Genomic DNA, 21,815 nt, shown 5'->3' with positions numbered 1-21,815 from the left:
ATTGCCCGTATGCAGTTTCTATCCTTTTGTTTGCCTCCCATTCATGAACCTATTAAGGTACACCATACATGTTGCCAACGTGCCTGCTCTCACCACCTCCACTGGCAGTGTGTTCCAGGCACCCACTACCCTTTGGGTGAAACATTTTCCCTGCATTTCTCCCCTCAACCTTCCCCCTCTCACCTCGAGCCTGGGCACCTTTCCACTCTGGGGATAGTGCCTCTGATTATCACCCTATCTATGCCTGTCACTATTTTGCAGACCTCCAGCAGGTCATCCTTCAGCCTCCATCTTTCCAAAGTTACCCAATCTGAGTTACCCAACTTCTTCTTAGAACTAAAACCCTCCAGACCAGACAACATCCTGGTAAGCCTTCTCTACACCCTTCCCAAAGCAGCTGGAGGCCTGTAACTTACAAATCACCCAAACATTGGCAATTACCTCTGAACTGGGGGGGGGGCAAGCTGCAGCTAACAAAATATGCAAAACCTTTTAAAAAGAAATGTATATGTGTGCATCTATAAGTATCAGAAACATAGAAGATAGAAGCAGGAGGAGGCCTTTTGGCCCTTTCAGACTGTTCCATCATTCATAGAACATAGACATAGACCATTACAGTGCAGTACAGGCCCTTCAGCCCTCAATGTGGTGCAGACCTGTGATATTAATTTGATGCCCTCTAACCTACACCCTTCCACAATTATCCATATGTTTATCCAATGCCCATTTAAATGCCCTTAACATCAGCAAGTCTGATACTGTTGCAGACAGGCCGTTCCATGCCCCTGCTACTCTCTGAGTGAAGAAACTACCCCATTATCTGTCCTAAATCTATCACTCCTCAATTTAAAGCTATGCCCCTTCGTGTTAGTCATCAGCATCCGAGGTTCTCACTGTCCACCCTATCTAACCCTCTGATTATCTTATACGTCTCGATTAAGTCACCTCTCAGCCTCCACCTCTCCAGTGAAAACAGCCTCAGTTCCCTCAGCCTTTCCATACCAGGCAACATCCTAGCAAATCTCCTCTGAACCCTTTCCAAAGCTTCTATATCCTTCCTCTAATGTGGTGACTAGAACTGTACGCAATGCTCCAAGTATGGCCTTCCCGGTGTCTTGTACAGCTGAAGCGTGACCTCATGGCTCTGAAATCCAATCCCCCTACCAATAAAACACAAACACACCACATGCCTTCTGAACAACCCTGTCAACCTGGGTGGTATCTTTCAGGGATTTATGCACCTGGACACCGAGAACTCTCTGGTCATCTACACTGCCAAGAACTTTACCATTAGCCCAGTACTCTCCATTCCTGTTACTTCTTCTGAAGTGAACTACCTCACACTTTTCCACATTAAACTCAGCCTAGTTCTGCATCTTATCTATGTCCCTCTGTAACCCATAACATCCTTTGGCACTATCCACAATTCTGCCTACCTTAGTGCCATCCGCAAATTTACTGACCCATCCTTCTATGCCCACATCCAAATCATTTATAAAAATGACAAATATCAATGGCCCCAAAACAGATCATTGTGGCACACCACTGGTAACTGAACTCCAGGATGAACATTTCCCATCAACCACCACCCTCTGTCTTCTTTCAGCTAGCCAATTTCTGATCCAAACCACTAAATCACCTTCAATCTTGAAACCTCAGATTTTGTGCAATAGCCTACCATGTGGCACCTTATCAAACACCTTACTGAAGTCCATGTACACCACATCGACTGCTTTGCCTTCATCCACTTGTTTGGTCACCTTCTTGAGGAACTCAATAGGTTAGTGAGGCATGACCTACCCTTCACAAAACCGTAATCACAGAACTGTAATTCAAGCCAATCATGGCTGATTGTCCAACTCAATAGCCTAATCCAGCTTTCTCCCTATAACCTTTGACCCCATTCGTTCCAATTGCTATATCTAGCTGCCTCTTGAATACATTCAATGCTTTGGCGTCAACTACTTCCTGTGGTAATGATTCCACAGGCTCACCATTCTTTGGCTGAAGAAATGTCTTCTCATCACTGTCCTAAATGGTCCACCCGAATTCTCAGAGTATGACCCCTGGTTCTGAATGCACCCACCATCGGGTACATCCTCCCTGTCTCTACCCTGTTCGGATTTTATAAGTCTGTATGAGATCCCACCGCCCCCCCCCACGCTCATCTGAACTCCAGCAAAAACAATCCTAACTTAGTGTTTCCTCGTGTGTCAGCCCTGCCAGCACTGAACTCAGCCTGGTAAACACTCGCTGCACCCCCTCGAAAGCAAGAGCATCCTTCCTCAGAAAAGATCAAAACTGCACACAATACTCCAGGTGTGGCCTCACCAAAGCCCTGTATAACAACACATCCCTGCTACTGTACTTGAAACGTCTCATAGTGAAGGCCACTGTATCATTTGCCTTCTTTCCACCTGCTGTACCTGCATGCTTAAATATTATAGATATTGTATACATGTATAAAGGTTAAAGAGGTAACTGAAGCAGTGAAACGTTTTCACAAAAAGTTAAATATAATACATGGTCATGGAAACCATGATATTCCTTCATTCAGCCGAGTAAGGGTTTCTCTTATGAAACATGACTGGTATATTAACATCATAATGTGTGTCTTACCAGTAGTGTTCTTTTATCTTGCAATACCTTTTAAGGCCATTGATGGATTTGTGATAGTCTTTGCTGGTTTAGTTACCTTAAAAGGTGCCGTTAATCTTTTTACCTGCCGACTTGTTCATTGTCTCACACTGTAACTCTTGTGTTTGTAAGGCTTTGTCGTTTTCTCTTTAATGATAACTGAAAGTTGGGGTTTAGTGAATTTTCACATCTGTGTAACAGTCGGGAAAATGTTGAATCCAAAATGGAATGTTTCCTTCTCAGTGAGAAGCTATTGTGGAGGAGCAAAGAACTATAGGTTTCCCTGTACAAAAAATGCCTTGAAGCCATTGCATGGGTACATTAAAGAAATGGATAATGGAATATTGGCCCGATCTGAAGCTGATTGGTATATAGAGATGAGGGAGACTCAGAAGAGCTCTGTTGTGCAGCGTCTTGGCCAGACCTTGCTTATTGCATTCAGTGATGAGTGTGAAAATCTCAGAACAAATATATTGGTCTTGGAACTGATATATCATATATTTACCAGAACAGCATGAGGGTTTAATATAGGACAGATCTTATAAATTTGGTTTTCATTCCCTTGAGTTTACAGCCCGAGGGGTGATTTCATGGTTAAAATCATTAAGGGATTTGTAAGAGAAGGTATGGATGAAATTGTTTCCAGTAGTGGGGGAATCCAGGAAAAAGGCCATTTAAATGTGAAATCAGGAACCATATCTATCACAAAAAGGGTTGTGAAATTTTGGATCCATCAGCCATGAGGCACTTTGGATGCTGGAACAACTGAAATACTCAAAAGCGAGATTGACAAAGTTTAGTTTGGCAAGGGCTGCAGGGATATCAAGCACAATGTGTTACTGGAGCTGTGATACAGATCAGCTATGATCTAATTAAATGATAGTACCAACTTGAGGGGCTGAATGACCTGCCCCTGTCCCTTTTTTCCTGGTTTCAATAGTGGGATTCTGTGTCTGAATAACTTCAGAGAATCTAGAGTCAGGAGAAAAATAAGAACTTTGTTAAATTAATTGGGCAAGAAAACCTCACCAGTCAAAAGTGACAGCAAAATTTAATGTTGGAAGAGAGTGATAAGAGCCTCATTTTTACATTCCTTTACTGGTGTGCTGCATGTTGACTAGTTTTCCTCTCATTTCTGGCTAAAGTTTGATTTGTTAAAACGATAACATTAGTGGCTGATTTACTTGCCAGCTTTGGTTACTTCATTAAATTACTGAATGGTTACCAGGTTTGACCTGTTGTGTCTGTGTTTCATGTAGAATGTGAGGGTCCAAGTGCCTCTGATACACTCTAGTGGGTCATGTGGGTCTGACAGGCTCAGCCACAGGAAGCTCATCAATGCCCTGGTAAGCTGCACTCCCCTATTTAGTAAAATTCCTTCAGTGCTTCTCCAGTAGGCCTGTCTAAAAGTACTTACTTAGACAAGTGGGGTGCAAGGTGAATGGGGAGGACACTCCAAGTCTGATGCACAGGCAGTGTACCTGTGTGGATCTCTGAGTAATTTGACCTGAAGGTTCTCATACAACTGTGCTTTTCAGACAACAGTTCTGGTACAAAAACTGTTGTTAAATTTAGCAAATTCTTCTTGGTCGAGCTCCCCCCAACTCGCCACTCTGGGCTCACTCACATTGCCATGTTTCTGGTGCCACAGTGAAGTTTGAAGCTTTAAGATTGGCAAGAGCTTGCTGTAAAAACAGCCTCATTATTCCCAGTCTGCCAGAGAAATAGTGTGCCTCTTGTGAATGTAAGTTCATTTTTAGGACAGTACAACTTGGCAGAAGGAGCCATTGAACAGTTTTGTCTGCTTGAGTGAACGTTCAACTCTTTAATCACCTTTCTGTGCGCTGACCCTGCACCACTAATGACAACTACTCAACTAATTCCACACGGGAACCAACAACCATCAACAAATAATTATCCACGCCTGGAGTCTGGATTGGATTTGAAATGAGATTCCTGAGGTCGAAGAACATTGTTTCAGCCCATTGTCCCATAAAGTAATCCCATGAATAGCCTGCAATATACTGCCTCTGCTTGGCCATTCACAATCTGCTGCATAGAAATAGAAAGGTTTGCAAATGTACAAGAACAGAAAATATCATTATCGTTTTCATCAAGGTACCCAGTGTGTGGAAGTAAACTGCCTGAATACTTTTGTATTCTGAGGAAGTCGCTATCAGCATGTCAAACTAGCACAGATATGTAAAAGACTTTTTGACAATACCTGCCCACAATTGAATTGGTTGTATGGAATTGAAGGACATTGTGAGGCTCATATACATGATGCAGTAACCTGCACCCCACTGTGAACTGTTAGCTCTCAAAGTGCATACTTCAATGAAATAGATGTGAGCATAACTTTTCAAAGAGGTACCACTCTCATGTTTATGAAAGGCCACAGTGATTTAAAGGGTACTAAACACACATTAAAAATATTCAGATGTACTTATCTATAAAATCTATAGTCTATGAAACATACTATTTATACTCAAGCGAACGCTGAGTTTCAGAGATAAATGTTGAATCAAAAAGTAGGGCATTGACTTTTACAGGAGAAGTATTTTTGAGGGAAAATCAACCCCCTTCCATCACATTGATATCACAGAGTTTCCATACTGGAGACTATCCCAACAATACTCTCCCAAAGCCAGTGCACAATGTGCCAAAAAGTATCTTCATAAGTCTGCCATTTCTTCTTGATGTTAAGCTGCCAAATTAGAGGTGGGAGCCTGTGATGACATCCTGATGTAAGGAGTTGAACAGCTGTCTTCAAAAGGCTGTTAGTTTATGGTTCTACCACTGAGTGGGTTTGTGTGGGGCATGTTTCACTTCAGCAGCGAGTGGGTGATGATTACAAACAATCTGGATTTTTGATGAAAAGCCAGGGTTAACCTTCACACAAGATCGACCATTAAATTATATTCGGCGATCTGACCTTTTGTTTAATTCATTTAGGGAATGTGGACGCTGCTGGCTGAGCCAGCATTCATGGACTAATCGTCATTGTCCTTGTAAAGGCGGTGGTGAGCTGGCTTCTTGAACTGCTCCTGTCCATTTTTGATGCACGTAGACCCACAATGCCATGAGGGAGGAAGCTCCAGCATCTTGACCCAGTGACACTGAACAAACAATAATATATTTCTAAATCGGGATGGTGAGTAGCTTGAAGAGAAACTTGTAGGTGCTGGTGTTCCCATGTAGCTGCTGCCCTTGTCCTTTTCAATGGCAATGGTCTTGGGTTTGGAAGGTACTATCTAAGAAGCCTTGGTGAACTGGGAAGGAGAAGTGTTGCCAAACAAAGAGATCTAGGGACGTAGGTGCATAGTTCCATGAAAGTGGAGTTGTAGGCAGATAGGGTAGCGAAGAAGGCATTTGGCACGCTTGCTTTCATTGTCAGAACTTTGAGTATAGGAGTTGGAACGTCATGTTGTGGCTGTATAGGACGTCGGTGAGGCCATTTTTTTGAATTCTGCCTACAGGCAGTTTTGCTCTAATGCGTCTTTCATTAACTTGAATTGGCTGTAATGGGGAACACTGTTTCTAAATTGTAAACTTTTAAAGTGTATGTTGGCTGTAATGCGATTAGATTACCAATACTTTAAATGTTGTTTGTATTGCACGATGTTTGTATAGCACGGAGTCGCACAGGAGCGCAACTATCATGTGAGAAAAGAACTGCCTGTACAATTCTAGTCACCCTTCTACAGGATGGGTGTTGCTAAACTTGAGAGGCTGCAGTAAAGATTGACAAGAATTTGCCAGGATCAGAGGGAAGGGGTTGAATAGGCTTGGGCTATTTTCCCTGGAGTGTTGGTGGCTGAGGGGTGGCCTTACAAAGGTTTATAAAGTCATGAGAGGCACGTATAAGGTGAACAGCCAAGGTCTTTTTCCTAGAGTGGACGAGTCCAAACCTAGAGGGGCATAACTTTTAGGTGAGTGAGGAAGGATTTAAAAACAACCTGAGGGGTAACTTTTTTTACACAGAGTATATGGAATGAGCTGCTAGAGGAAGTGTTGGAGGTGAGTAAAATTATAACGTTTAAAAGGCATCTGGATGGGTACATGAATAGGAAGGGTTTAGAGGGATATGAGCCAAGTGCTGGCAAATGGGACTAGGTCAGATTGGGATGTCTGGTCGACTAGGACAAGTTGGACAAGTCTGTTTCCACGGTGATTCTATAACAATCTCAACAGGTGAATCAACAGTAAAAGAAAATATTGATCACATTCTGAAGAAACATGAATAATTTTACTCCACAAATTATGCTGAGCACCATTCGTATTGAGAAATGATAGATATTCTGTGCAGGAATGGAACCAATATCTTCAGTTTATTAACTACAATATTTTGGAGTTCTCTTTTCTCTTTTTTAATTAATTGCCAGTACATGTGGATGAATGGAGGCTTAAAATAATGTGCTGCCAAATATCAGCAAGCATCTGGAGAAAGCATGGGGTATGGAATCAATCCATGCATTGTACAGTTTTCATAAGAGATGTTTTTTTATCAGCCTTGATAAAAATTGTTAAAAAATGTTCTCCACAAAGATTTGTTTTGCTGTACGTCTGCCTTTGTCAACATAGAAATATAAATTAATTTTTCAAATCCCTGCCCTCGTTGTCCTACGCTAATGACATTATTTCTCGTCTTTATCTGAAGGATCTGGTTTGATGCTGTTAAAAGGCAGGCAATGTAATCTCGACGTCAGAGGAACCGGCTGTTGTACTATGCTGTAATTTTTGCAGAAATGCAATTATGTGCTGCATTTCACTGTGTACCATACATCACTCGGGACATTAAAGATCATGCTGGTCAGCTGATTAGAAATAAAAACATCAGGACCAACTCTGCATTGTGTGTTGAGAGAGTTTCACTTTGTGAATTGAGAGATTTTCCCAAAGCTCAGACTTCAAGGCACACTTTAGGTTGAATCTGTAAATTTCACCAAATCTTAACAAAAGCTGTGATTAATAATTTTTCCCCAATGTGTGATTCTTCCTGACCCTGCCCAGTTTATCCTATCGTAATGTTTCTTGTGAGATTACAAGATGCCCAAGATCAGACTATCAGTAAGTGACTCATGAAGCTCAGGAAACCCTGCTGGACTGGGAAACCTACACGTTCACATTCGTCTCTCCTCCTCAGATGGCAACCTTGTGATGGGATGTCTGTGTGATGGGGTGCTGGTGTGATGGGATGCCTGTGTGATGGGATGCCCATGTGATGGGGTGCCCGAGTGCTGACTCTCCATTAGAAGGCTTTATGTTTTGCCAGTCTGCACTGTGTTGCTGGCTCACTTTCCTGTCACTCTGTGCTCTCTCTCACGCACACAGCATTGATCTCATTGCCGGTCTTTTGTTTCTGTATGATGCCTTGTGTGTGAACTGTCAGAGTGGGGAGCTAACGTTTTCAACACCAAGGCAGTCTTACAGCCAGGGCTCAGAGCCAGGCCTCACTATGGAGCAGTGAACTTTGTGAATTCAAGCACTGTGGGGGTTACAATCATGTATCTTAGGGTTTCTGTCTCCTGGCATTTAAATATTTGCTGCTGCATACTATAATTTAAAGAATATTTACTGTGCAGAAAACAAATGAAAAGCAAAATCCTATTCCTGACTATATTTTATCACCACATTTTGAAAAGATTAGCTCCAACAGAGAACTCCCTGATCTTCTCCTGCACTGTTGCCTGTTTCTTAAATGACTCCAATGTTTTGGCCTCCACGATCCTTCTTGGCAGTTAGTACCCTCTGTGTAAAGAGATATGACCTGGCACGTCCCTACATTTGTCCTTTGGTTTGGGCAACAGGATGAAGTAGCAATCAGAACATGCTGATTCAGGTTTGCTTCGTCTAGCATGGAATGTTACGCACACAAATAATGCCCCGATCACACAAACCTTGTCCTGGCCACATCTGGTTCAAAGCTGTTTTGGCCTCATAACCAAGTGGCTCCTTGCAGCTGTTCCCCAGGAATGACATTGCTGCTCAGCTGCTCTCTTAATACTCCATCAGCAAAATCTTCCAGGACTGCCCAGAGCTTTTAGAAGTAGATCACCATTTTAGATCACAGGGTGAGCTTGCCAATTGGAAACCAAATTGGCTTAACATCAGGAGACAGAGAGTGGTTGTAGAGGGTTGTTTTTCGGACTGGAGGCCTGTGACTGTGACAAAGTTTGGTTCTGGGTCCACTTTGGTTCTTCACTTATATAAATGATTTAGATGAGAGTGTAGAAAGCATGGTTAGTAAGTTTGCGGATGACACCAAGGTTGGTGGTACAGTGGAGAGTGAAGAAGGTCGTCTAAGATTACAAGGAGATCTTGATCAATTTGGTCAGTGGGCTGAAGAGTGGCAGATGGAGGCTAATTTGGATAAATGCAAGGTATTACGTTTTGGTAAAATAAAGACAAGACTTATACAATTAAGGGCGTTGGGCAGTGTCATAGAAAAGAGATATCTAGGAGTTCAGGTACATAATTCTTTGAAGTTTGCATCACAAATAGATAGGGTGATTAAGGTGTTTAGCAGACTTGCCTTCACTGCTCAGACCTTTTGAGTATAGGAGTTGGGACATTATGTTGCGGTTGTACAGGACATTGGTGAGGCCTCTTCTGCAGTACTCTGTCCATTTCTGGTCTCTCTGTTATAGGACGGACATTATTAAGCTGAAGAGGGTTCAGAAGAAATTTACCAGGATGTTGTTGGGAATGGAGGGTTTGCATTATAAGGAGAGGCTGGATAGGCTAAGACTTTTTTCACTGGAACATAGGAGGTTGAGAGGTGACCGTATAGAGATTTTTATAATAATGGGGGGTATAGATAAATTAAATGATAGGTATCTTTTCTGTGGGGTGAGGGATTTCAAGACTGCGGGCATTTTTTTTAAGGTGAGAGGAGAAAGATTTAAAAAGAGATGAGGCAATTTTAAAACATATGTGTGGAATGAATTTCCAAAGGAAGTGGTGGATACGGGTGCAGTTACAACATTTAAAAGACTTTTGGTAAAGTGCATGTTTAAGAAACGTTTGGAGGGATATGGGCCAAGTGTAGGTACGTGTGACTAGTTTAATTTGGAATAATGTGGATGAGTTGAACTGAAGGGTCTGTTTCCGTGCTGTATAACTCGATAACTTTGTAAGTTGGGGGATTCCTAACTGGGTGAGTGGTGAAGGTGCAGTTCCTGATGATGGGTTAAAGTTTTGCTATACTCGGTTCTTAGAGCTTTTCAGGAGGTTGTCCTTCTTGGCCTTGGTGGTTGGGAACCCCTGTTACATTGATTGCAATGCTAGAAGTACTCATTAACACCACAGCCTACCGGGTTCATGTTTCAAGGATGCAAACTTGATCAGAAAGACAGGAAACATACCAGCCCATATGTGAGCTGTGTTCCCAGCAGAGCGTGTGCTTCTTCCACATTCTGGCTGTTACAATCTTCTTTAATTACCTACTCCTTCATAACTAAGTTATTTCTTTGCGCAAACACGTTCAGTGTGAGGGGTGAAGTCTAACTAGGGCCAACAAGGAGCCACATTGGCTGTTGTCAGCCATCCTGACTGGGCAGGTGAGCAGGACTGAATTCCAGCGGGAGCTCTGTCTGAAAGGCTGTGATTGTGGCCCTTGTCCAATGCAAGCTGTTGGTGAAAAGTCATCTGAACTGCAAGTTCTGATAGTTGTAGTGAAAGGTCAATGCGATGGTGATGCATGAACTATTAAATGTGGTAGCTCCTTCTATGTTGTGAATGTGAACCCTGCCAGGTGTACAGTGCCCATCTCAGACTCCCAATCTCCAAGTGGCATGTTTGCTCACCAGTGGAAACATCTTCTAGGAGAAAGTGAGGACTGCAGATGCTGGAGATCAGAGCTGAAAATGTGTTGCTGGAAAAGCGCAGCAGGTCAGGCAGCATCCAAGGAGCAGGAGAATCGACGTTTCGGGCATGAGCCCTTCTTCAGGAAAAAGCCCTGCTGTGCTTTTCCAGCAACACATTTTCAGCAGTGGAAACATCTTCTCAACATTTATCTTATCAAATGCTGTCAACTGCTAAAGAGCTTATCGTGACGTCAGTGACCTCTCTGGCTTCAGACGCAATCGAAATAACAATGTACCCAGCTTCCTGCTGAGTTCATCATTAACTTGCATAGTTAAGGTATTTTGTTTTAGTTAGATTTTTAGATAGTTAATGATTCCCTTTCATTTTAATGTTCACCTATGACTAGGCAATAAGGGACCAATAACTTTCATAATTCAGTAAGAAATGAAAGATAAACTGAAATTGCTGGTGCCGTAGTGAGGGTGAAGTCAGACACTTTGTGCTGCCCACAATGAACCCGCTCACACCTCCTTGCCCACTGTGAGCATGCTCACATCACCTTGTACACAGTGAGCACGTCCATGTCACCTTGCCCACAGTGAGCATGCCCACGTTGTCTTGCCCACAGTGAGCATGCTCAGATCACCTTGCCCACATGAGCACACTCATGTCGCCTTGCCCACGGTGAACTCACTCATGTCACCTTGTCCACAGTGAGCACGCCCATGTCGCCTTGTCCACAGTGAACACGCCCATGTCGCCTTGCCCACAGTGAACACGCCCATGTCACCTTGCCCACAGTGAACACGCCCATGTCGCCTTGTCCACAGTGAACACGCCCATGTCGCCTTGCCCACAGTGAACACGCCCATGTCACCTTGTCCACAGTGAACACGCTCATGTCGCCTTGTCCACAGTGAACACGCCCATGTCGCCTTGCCCGCGGTGAACACACTCATGTCGCCTTGTCCACAGTGAACACGCCCATGTCGCCCTGTCCACAGTGAACACGCCCATGTCGCCCTGTCCACGGTGAGCACGCCCATGTCGCCTTGTCCACAGTGAACACGCCCATGTCGCCTTGTCCACAGTGAGCACGCCCATGTCGCCTTGTCCACAGTGAACACGCCCATGTCGCCTTGTCCACGGTGAGCACGCCCATGTCGCCTTGTCCACGGTGAACTCACTCATGTCGCCTTGTCCACGGTGAGCACGCCCATGTCGCCTTGTCCACAGTGAACACGCCCATGTCGCCCTGTCCACGGTGAGCACGCCCATGTCGCCTTGTCCACAGTGAACTCACTCATGTCGCCTTGTCCACGGTGAGCACGCCCATGTCGCCTTGTCCACAGTGAACACGCCCATGTCGCCCTGTCCACGGTGAGCACGCCCATGTCGCCTTGTCCACAGTGAGCACGCTCATGTCGCCTTGTCCACAGTGAACACACCCATGTCGCCTTGCCCACAGTGAGCACGCTCATGTCGCCTTGTCCACAGTGAACACACCCATGTCGCCTTGCCCACAGTGAACACGCTCATGTCGCCTTGTCCACAGTGAACACGCCCATGTCGCCTTGCCCACAGTGAACACACTCATGTCGCCTTGTCCACAGTGAACACGCCCATGTCGCCTTGTCCACAGTGAGCACGCCCATGTCGCCTTGTCCACAGTGAGCACGCCCATGTCGCCTTGTCCACGGTGAACACGCTCATGTCGCCTTGTCCACAGTGAACACACCCATGTCGCCTTGCCCACAGTGAACACGCTCATGTCGCCTTGTCCACAGTGAACACGCCCATGTCGCCTTGTCCACAGTGAACACGCCCATGTCGCCTTGCCCACAGTGAACACGCTCATGTCACCTTGTCCACGGTGAACACGCTCATGTCGCCTTGTCCACAGTGAACACGCCCATGTCGCCCTGTCCACAGTGAACACGCCCATGTCGCCCTGTCCACGGTGAGCACGCCCATGTCGCCTTGTCCACAGTGAACACGCTCATGTCGCCTTGTCCACAGTGAACACACCCATGTCGCCTTTCCCACAGTGAACACGCTCATGTCGCCTTGTCCACAGTGAACACACCCATGTCGCCTTGCCCACAGTGAGCACGCTCATGTCGCCTTGTCCACAGTGAACACACCCATGTCGCCTTGCCCACAGTGAACACGCCCATGTCGCCTTGTCCACAGTGAGCACTCCCATGTCGCCTTGTCCACAGTGATCACGCCCATGTCGCCCTGTCCACGGTGAACACGCCCATGTCGCCTTGTCCACGGTGAGCACGCCCATGTCGCCTTGTCCACAGTGAACACGCCCATGTCGCCCTGTCCACAGTGAACACGCCCATGTCGCCTTGTCCACGGTGAGCACGCTCATGTCGCCCTCTCCACAGTGAGCACGCCCATGTCGCCCTGTCCACGGTGAACACGCTCATGTCGCCTTGTCCACGGTGAGCAGGCTCATGTCGCCTTGTCCACAGTGAACACGCCCATGTCGCCTTGTCCACGGTGAACACGCTCATGTCGCCTTGTCCACGGTGCACACGCTCATGTCGCCTTGTCCACAGTGAGCAGGCTCATGTCGCCTTGTCCACAGTGAGCACGCCCATGTCGCCTTGTCCACAGTGAACACGCCCATGTCGCCCTGTCCACGGTGAACACGCCCATGTCGCGTTGTCCACAGTGAGCACGCCCATGTCGCCTTGTCCACAGTGAACACGCTCATGTCGCCTTGTCCACGGTGAACACGCTCATGTCGCCTTGTCCACGGTGAGCAGGCTCATGTCGCCTTGTCCACAGTGACGCTCATGTCGCCTTGTCCACAGTGAACACGCCCATGTCGCGTTGTCCACAGTGAGCACGCCCATGTCGCCTTGTCCACAGTGAACACGCTCATGTCGCCTTGTCCACAGTGACGCTCATGTCGCCTTGTCCACAGTGAACACGCCCATGTCGCGTTGTCCACAGTGAGCACGCCCATGTCGCCTTGTCCACAGTGAACACGCCCATGTCGCCTTGTCCACGGTGAGCACGCTCATGTCGCCTTGTCCACGGTGAACACACCCATGTCGCGTTGTCCACAGTGAGCACGCCCATGTCGCCTTGTCCACAGTGAGCACGCCCATGTCGCGTTGTCCACAGTGAGCACGCCCATGTCGCCTTGTCCACAGTGAACACGCTCATGTCGCCTTGTCCACGGTGAACACGCTCATGTCGCCTTGTCCACAGTGCACACGCTCATGTCGCCTTGTCCACAGTGAACACGCCCATGTCGCGTTGTCCACAGTGAGCACGCCCATGTCGCCTTGTCCACAGTGAACACGCTCATGTCGCCTTGTCCACAGTGACGCTCATGTCGCCTTGTCCACAGTGAACACGCCCATGTCGCCCTCTCCACAGTGAGCACGCCCATGTCGCCCTGTCCACGGTGAACACGTTCATGTCGCCTTGTCCACGGTGAGCAGGCTCATGTCGCCTTGTCCACAGTGAACACGCCCATGTCGCCTTGTCCACGGTGAACACGCTCATGTCGCCTTGTCCACGGTGCACACGCTCATGTCGCCTTGTCCACAGTGAGCAGGCTCATGTCGCCTTGTCCACAGTGAGCACGCCCATGTCGCCTTGTCCACAGTGAACACGCCCATGTCGCCCTGTCCACGGTGAACACGCCCATGTCGCGTTGTCCACAGTGAGCACGCCCATGTCGCCTTGTCCACAGTGAACACGCTCATGTCGCCTTGTCCACGGTGAACACGCTCATGTCGCCTTGTCCACGGTGAGCAGGCTCATGTCGCCTTGTCCACAGTGACGCTCATGTCGCCTTGTCCACAGTGAACACGCCCATGTCGCGTTGTCCACAGTGAGCACGCCCATGTCGCCTTGTCCACAGTGAACACGCTCATGTCGCCTTGTCCACAGTGACGCTCATGTCGCCTTGTCCACAGTGAACACGCCCATGTCGCGTTGTCCACAGTGAGCACGCCCATGTCGCCTTGTCCACAGTGAACACGCCCATGTCGCCTTGTCCACGGTGAGCACGCTCATGTCGCCTTGTCCACGGTGAACACACCCATGTCGCGTTGTCCACAGTGAGCACGCTCATGTCGCCTTGTCCACAGTGAACACGCCCATGTCGCGTTGTCCACAGTGAGCACGCCCATGTCGCCTTGTCCACAGTGAACATGCCCATGTCGCCTTGTCCACGGTGAGCACGCTCATGTCGCCTTGTCCACAGTGCACACGCTCATGTCGCCTTGTCCACGGTGAGCACGCCCATGTCGCCTTGTCCACAGTGAACACGCCCATGTCGCCTTGTCCACGGTGAGCACGCCCATGTCGCCTTGTCCACAGTGAACACGCCCATGTCGCCCTGTCCACAGTGAACACGCCCATGTCGCCCTGTCCACAGTGAACACGCCCATGTCGCCCTGTCCACGGTGAACACGCCCATGTCGCCTTGTCCACGGTGAGCACGCCCATGTCGCCTTGTCCACGGTGAGCACGCTCATGTCGCCCTGTCCACAGTGAGCACGCCCATGTCGCCTTGTCCACAGTGAACACGCTCATGTCGCCTTGTCCACGGTGAACACGCTCATGTCGCCTTGTCCACAGTGAACACGCCCATGTCGCCCTGTCCACGGTGAACACGCTCATGTCGCCTTGTCCACGGTGAGCACGCCCATGTCGCCTTGTCCACGGTGAGCACGCTCATGTCGCCTTGTCCACGGTGAGCACGCCCATGTCGCCTTGTCCACGGTGAGCACGCTCATGTCGCCCTGTCCACAGTGAGCACGCTCATGTCGCCCTGTCCACAGTGAACACGCTCATGTCGCCTTGTCCACGGTGAACACGCTCATGTCGCCTTGTCCACGGTGAGCACGCTCATGTCGCCTTGTCCACAGTGACGCTCATGTCGCCCTGTCCACGGTGAGCAGGCCCATGTCGCCTTGTCAACGGTGAACACGCCCATGTCGCCTTGTCCACAGTGAGCACGCTCATGTCGCCTTGTCCACAGTGAACACGCTGATGTCGCCCTGTCCACGGTGAGCACGCCCATGTCGCCTTGTCCACGGTGAACACGCCCATGTCGCCTTGTCCACAGTGAGCACGCCCATGTCGCCTTGTCAACGGTGAACACGCCCATGTCGCCTTGTCCACAGTGAGCACGCTCATGTCGCACTGTCCACAGTGAGCACGCCCATGTCGCCTTGTCCACGGTGAGCACGCTCATGTCGCCTTGTCCACAGTGAACACGCTGATGTCGCCCTGTCCACGGTGAGCACGCCCATGTCGCCTTGTCCACGGTGAACACGCCCATGTCGCCTTGTCCACAGTGAGCACGCTCATGTCGCCCTGTCCACAGTGAGCACGCCCATGTCGCCTTGTCCACGGTGAGCACGCTCATGTCGCCTTGTCCACGGTGATCACGCTCATGTCGCCCTGTCCACAGTGAGCACGCTCATTTCACCCTGTCCACAGTGAACACGCTCATGTCGCCTTGTCCACGGTGAGCACGCCAATGTCGCTTTGTCCACGGTGAGCACGCCCATGTCGCCCTGTCCACGGTGAGCACGCCCATGTCGCCTTGTCCACAGTGAACACGCTCATGTCGCCTTGTCCACGGTGAGCACGCTCATGTCGCCCTGTCCACAGTAAACACGCCCATGTCGCCCTGTCCACAGTGAACACGCCCATGTCGCCCAGTCCACGGTGAGCACGCTCATGTCGCCTTGTCCACGGTGAGCACGCCCATGTCGCCTTGTCCACAGTGAACACGCTCATGTCGCCTTGTCCACAGTGAACGCGCTCATGTCGCCTTGTCCACAGTGAGCACGCCCATGTCGCCTTCTCCACAGTGAACACGCTCATGTCGCCCTGTCCACAGTGAACACGCACATGTCGCCTTGTCCACAGTGAGCACGCCCATGTCGCCTTGTCCACGGTGAACACGCTCATGTCGCCCTGTCCACAGTGAACACGCTCATGTCGCCCTGTCCACAGTGAGCACGCCCATGTCGCCTTGTCCACGGTGAACACGCCCATGTCGCCTTGTCCACAGTGAGCACGCTCATGTCACCTTGTCCACAGTGAACACGCCCATGTCGCCTTGTCCACAGTGAGCACGCCCATGTCGCCCTGTCCACAGTGAACACGCCCATGTCGCCCTGTCCACGGTGAACACGCTCATGTCACCTTGTCCACAGTGAACACGCCCATGTCGCCTTGTCCACAGTGAGCACGCCCATGTCGCCCTGTCCACGGTGAACACGCCCATGTCGCCTTGTCCACGGTGAGCACGCCCATGTCGCCTTGTCCACGGTGAGCACGCTCATCTCGCCCTGTCCACGGTGAGCACGCCCATGTCGCCCTGTCCACAGTGAACACGCTCATGTCGCCTTGTCCACGGTGAGCACGCCTATGTCACCTTGTCCACGGTGAACACGCTCATGTCGCCTTGTCCACGGTGAGCACGCCCATGTCGCCCTGTCCACAGTGAGCACGCTCATGTCGCCTTGTCCACAGTGAGCACGCCCATGTCGCCTTGTCCACAGTGAACACGCCCATGTCGCCCTGTCCACGGTGAACACGCCCATGTCGCCCTGTCCACGGTGAACACGCTCATGTCGCCTTGTCCACGGTGAGCACGCTCATGTCGCCTTGTCCACGGTGAGCACGCCCATGTCGCCCTGTCCACGGTGAACACGCTCATGTCGCCTTGTCCACGGTGAGCACGCTCATGTCGCCTTGTCCACAGTGAGCACGCTCATGTCGCCTTGTCCACGGTGAGCACGCCCATGTCGCCTTGTCCACGGTGAACACGCTCATGTCGCCTTGTCCACAGTGCACACGCTCATGTCGCCTTGTCCACAGTGAGCACGCCCATGTCGCCTTGTCCACAGTGAACACGCCCATGTCGCCTTGTCCACGGTGAGCACGCCCATGTCGCCTTGTCCACAGTGAACAAGCCCATGTCGCCCTGTCCACAGTGAACACGCCCATGTCGCCCTGTCCACGGTGAACACGCTCATGTCGCCTTGTCCACAGTGAACACGCCCATGTCGCCTTCCCCACGGTGAACTCCCTCATGTCGCCTTGTCCACAGTGAACACGCCCATGTCGCCTTGCCCACAGTGAACACGCTCATGTCGCCTTGTCCACAGTGAACACGCTCATGTCACCTTGCCCACAGTGAGCACACCCATGTCACCTTGTCCACAGTGAACACGCTCATGTCACCTTGCCCACAGTGAGCACACCCATGTCACCTTGTCCACAGTGAACACGCTCATGTCACATTGCCCACAGTGAGCACACCCATGTCACCTTGTCCACAGTGAGCACGACCATGTCGCCTTGCCCGCGGTGAACACACTCATGTCACCTTGCCCACAGTGAACACGCCCATGTCGCCTTGTCCACAGTGAACACGCCTGTGTCGCCTTGCCCACAGTGAACACGCTCATGTCACCTTGTCCACAGTGAACACGCTCATGTCGCTTTGTCCACAGTGAACACACCCATGTCGCCTTGCCCACGGTGAACTCACTCATGTCGCCTTGTCCACAGTGAACAGGCCCATGTCGCCTATTCCACAGTGAACACGCCCATGTCACCCTGTCCACGGTGAACACGCTCATGTCGCCTTGTCCACAGTGAACACGCCCATGTCGCCTTGCCCACAGTGAACACGCTCATGTCACCTTGTCCACAGTGAACACGCTCATGTCACCTTGCCCACAGTGAGCACACCCATGTCATCTTGTCCACAGTGAACACGCTCATGTCACCTTGCCCACAGTGAGCACACCCATGTCACCTTGTCCACAGTGAACACGCACATGTCACCTTGCCCACAGTGAGCACACCCATGTCACCTTGTCCACAGTGAACACGCTCATGTGACCTTGCCCACAGTGAGCACTCCCATGTCGCCCTCTCCACAGTGAACACACCCATGTCACCCTGTCCACAGTGAACACACCCATGTCACCCTGTCCACAGTGAACACGCTCATGTCGCCCTATCCATGGTGAGCACGCTCATGTCGCCTTGTCCACAGTGCACACGCTCATGTCGCCTTGTCCACAGTGAGCACGCCCATGTCGCCTTGTCCACAGTGAACACGCCCATGTCGCCCTGTCCACGGTGAACACGCCCATGTCGCCTTGTCCACAGTGAGCACGCCCATGTCGCCCTGTCCACGGTGAACACGCTCATGTCGCCTTGTCCACGGTGAACACGCCCATGTCGCCTTGTCCACAGTGAACACGCTCATGTCACCTTGTCCACAGTGAACACGCTCATGTCACCTTGCCCACAGTGAGCACACCCATGTCACCTTGTCCACAGTGAACACGCTCATGTCACCTTGCCCACAGTGAGCACACCCATGTCACCTTGTCCACAGTGAACACGCTCATGTCACCTTGCCCACAGTGAGCACACCCATGTCACCTTGTCCACAGTGAACACGCTCATGTGACCTTGCCCACAGTGAGCACTCCCATGTCGCCCTCTCCACAGTGAACACACCCATGTCACCCTGTCCACAGTGAACACGCCCATGTCGCCTTGTCCACAGTGAACACGCTCATGTCGCCCTGTCCATGGTGAGCACGCTCATGTCGCCTTGTCCACAGTGCACACGCTCATGTCGCCTTGTCCACAGTGAGCACGCCCATGTCGCCTTGTCCACAGTGAACACGCCCATGTCGCCCTGTCCACGGTGAACACGCCCATGTCGCCTTGTCCACAGTGAGCACGCCCATGTCGCCCTGTCCACGGTGAACACGCCCATGTCGCCTTGTCCACGGTGAACACGCCCATGTCGCCTTGTCCACGGTGAACACGCTCATGTCGCCTTGTCCACAGTGCACACGCTCATGTCGCGTTGTCCACAGTGAACACGCTCATGTCGCCTTGTCCACGGTGAACACGCTCATGTCGCCTTGTCCACAGTGCACACGCCCATGTCGCCTTGTCCACAGTGAGCACGCCCATGTCGCCCTGTCCACGGTGAACACGCTCATGTCGCCTTGTCCACGGTGAGCACGCCCATGTCGCCTTGTCCACAGTGAGCACGCCCATGTCGCCCTGTCCACGGTGAACACGCTCATGTCGCCTTGTCCACGGTGAGCAGGCTCATGTCGCCTTGTCCACAGTGAACACGCCCATGTCGCCTTGTCCACGGTGAACACGCTCATGTCGCCTTGTCCACGGTGCACACGCTCATGTCGCCTTGTCCACAGTGAGCACGCCCATGTCGCCTTGTCCACAGTGAACACGCCCATGTCGCCTTGTCCACGGTGAACACGCTCATGTCGCCTTGTCCACGGTGAGCACGCCCATGTCGCCTTGTCCACAGTGAGCACGCCCATGTCGCCCTGTCCACGGTGAACACGCTCATGTCGCCTTGTCCACGGTGAGCAGGCTCATGTCGCCTTGTCCACAGTGAACACGCCCATGTCGCCTTGTCCACAGTGAACACGCCCATGTCGCCTTGTCCACGGTGAACACGCTCATGTCGCCTTGTCCACGGTGCACACGCTCATGTCGCCTTGTCCACAGTGAGCACGCCCATGTCGCCTTGTCCACAGTGAACACGCCCATGTCGCCCTGTCCACGGTGAACACGCCCATGTCGCCTTGTCCACAGTGAGCACGCCCATGTCGCCTTGTCCACGGTGAACACGCTCATGTCGCCTTGTCCACGGTGAACACGCTCATGTCGCCTTGTCCACGGTGAGCAGGCTCATGTCGCCTTGTCCACAGTGAGCACGCTCATGTCGCCTTGTCCACGGTGAACACGCTCATGTCGCCTTGTCCACAGTGCACACGCTCATGTCGCCTTGTCCACGGTGAGCACGCCCATGTCGCCTTGTCCACAGTGAACACGCCCATGTCGCCCTGTTCACAGTGAACACGCCCATGTCGCCCTGTCCACGGTGAACACGCCCATGTCGCCTTGTCCACGGTGAGCACGCTCATGTCGCCTTGTCCACGGTGAACACGCTCATGTCGCCTTGTCCACAGTGAGCACGCCCATGTCGCCCTGTCCACAGTGAGCACGCTCATGTCGCCCTGTCCACGGTGAACACGCTCATGTCGCCCTGTCCACGGTGAACACGCTCATGTCGCCTTGTCCACGGTGCACACGCTCATGTCGCCTTGTCCACGGTGAACACGCTCATGTTGCCTTGTCCACGGTGAGCACGCTCATGTCGTTTTGTCCACAGTGACGCTCATGTCGCCCTGTCCACGGTGAGCACGCCCATGTCGCCTTGTCCACGGTGAACACGCCCATGTCGCCTTGTCCACAGTGAGCACGCTCATGTCGCCTCGTCCACAGTGAACACGCCCATGTCGCCTCATCCACAGTGAACGCGCTCATGTCGCCTTGTCCACAGTGAGCACGCTCATGTCGCCTTGTCCACAGTGAACACGCTCATGTCGCCTTGTCCACTGTGAGCACGCTCATGTCGCCTCGTCCACAGTGAACACGCCCATGTCGCCTCATCCACAGGGAACGCGCTCATGTCGCCTTGTCCACAGTGAACACGCTCATGTCGCCTTGTCCACAGTGAACGCGCTCATGTCGCCTTGTCCACAGTGAGCACGCCCATGTCGCCTTGTCCACAGTGAACACGCCCATGTCGCCCTGTCCACAGTGAACACGCTCATGTCACCTTGTCAACGGTGAACACGCCCATGTCGCCTTGTCCACGGTGAACACGCTCATGTCGCCTTGTCCACAGTGAACGCGCTCACGTCGCCTTGTCCACAGTGAACACGCTCATGTCGCCTTGTCCACAGTGAGCACACCCATGTCGCCTTGTCCACAGTGAACACGCCCATGTCGCCTTGTCCACAGTGATCACGCCCATGTCGCCTTGTCCACAGTGAGCACACCCATGTCGCCTTGTCCACAGTGAACACGCCCATGTCGCCTTGTCCACAGTGAACACACCCATGTCGCCCTGTTCACGGTGAGCACGCCCATGTCGCCTTGTCCACAGTGAACACGCCCATGTCGCCCTGTCCACAGTGAACACACCCATGTCGCCCTGTCCACGGTGAGCACACTCATGTCGCCCTATCCACAGTGAACACGCTCATGTCGCCTTGTCAACGGTGAGCACGCCCATGTCGCCCTGTCCACAGTGAACACGCTCATGTCGCCTTGTCAACGGTGAGCACGCCCATATCGCCCTGTCCACAGTGAACTCGCTCATGTCGCCTTGTCCACAGTGACCACGCCCATGTCACCCTGTCCACAGTGATCACGCCCATGTCGCCTTGTCCACGGTGAGCACGCCCATGTCGCCTTGTCCACGGTGAACACGCTCATGTCGCCCTGTTCACGGTGAG

General features: G+C 51.2%; 1 protein-coding gene across 9 annotated transcripts in view; it reads left to right on the top strand.

Annotated features, from left to right (window-relative positions):
* The window catches only part of garnl3 (GTPase activating Rap/RanGAP domain like 3), a 443,924-nt gene that overhangs the window by 142,511 nt on the left and 279,598 nt on the right, over window positions 1-21,815 (top strand). Inside the window, exon 1 of one of the 9 annotated variants that reach the window (XM_072565742.1) lies at window positions 5,639-5,791. The exons of the other annotated variants lie outside the window; for them this stretch is intronic. Coding sequence (XP_072421843.1) covers window positions 5,789-5,791 — 3 coding nt within the window. The 5' untranslated portion in view covers window positions 5,639-5,788. Of the gene's footprint in view, window positions 1-5,638; window positions 5,792-21,815 lie in introns of those variants that run through there. 9 annotated transcript variants of the gene reach the window in all.

The sequence above is a fragment of the Chiloscyllium punctatum genome, chromosome 49 (genome assembly GCF_047496795.1).
Source record: "Chiloscyllium punctatum isolate Juve2018m chromosome 49, sChiPun1.3, whole genome shotgun sequence".
In the NCBI taxonomy this organism is placed as follows: Eukaryota; Metazoa; Chordata; class Chondrichthyes; order Orectolobiformes; family Hemiscylliidae; genus Chiloscyllium; species Chiloscyllium punctatum.
This window is presented reverse-complemented; position numbering and strand designations above follow the sequence as displayed.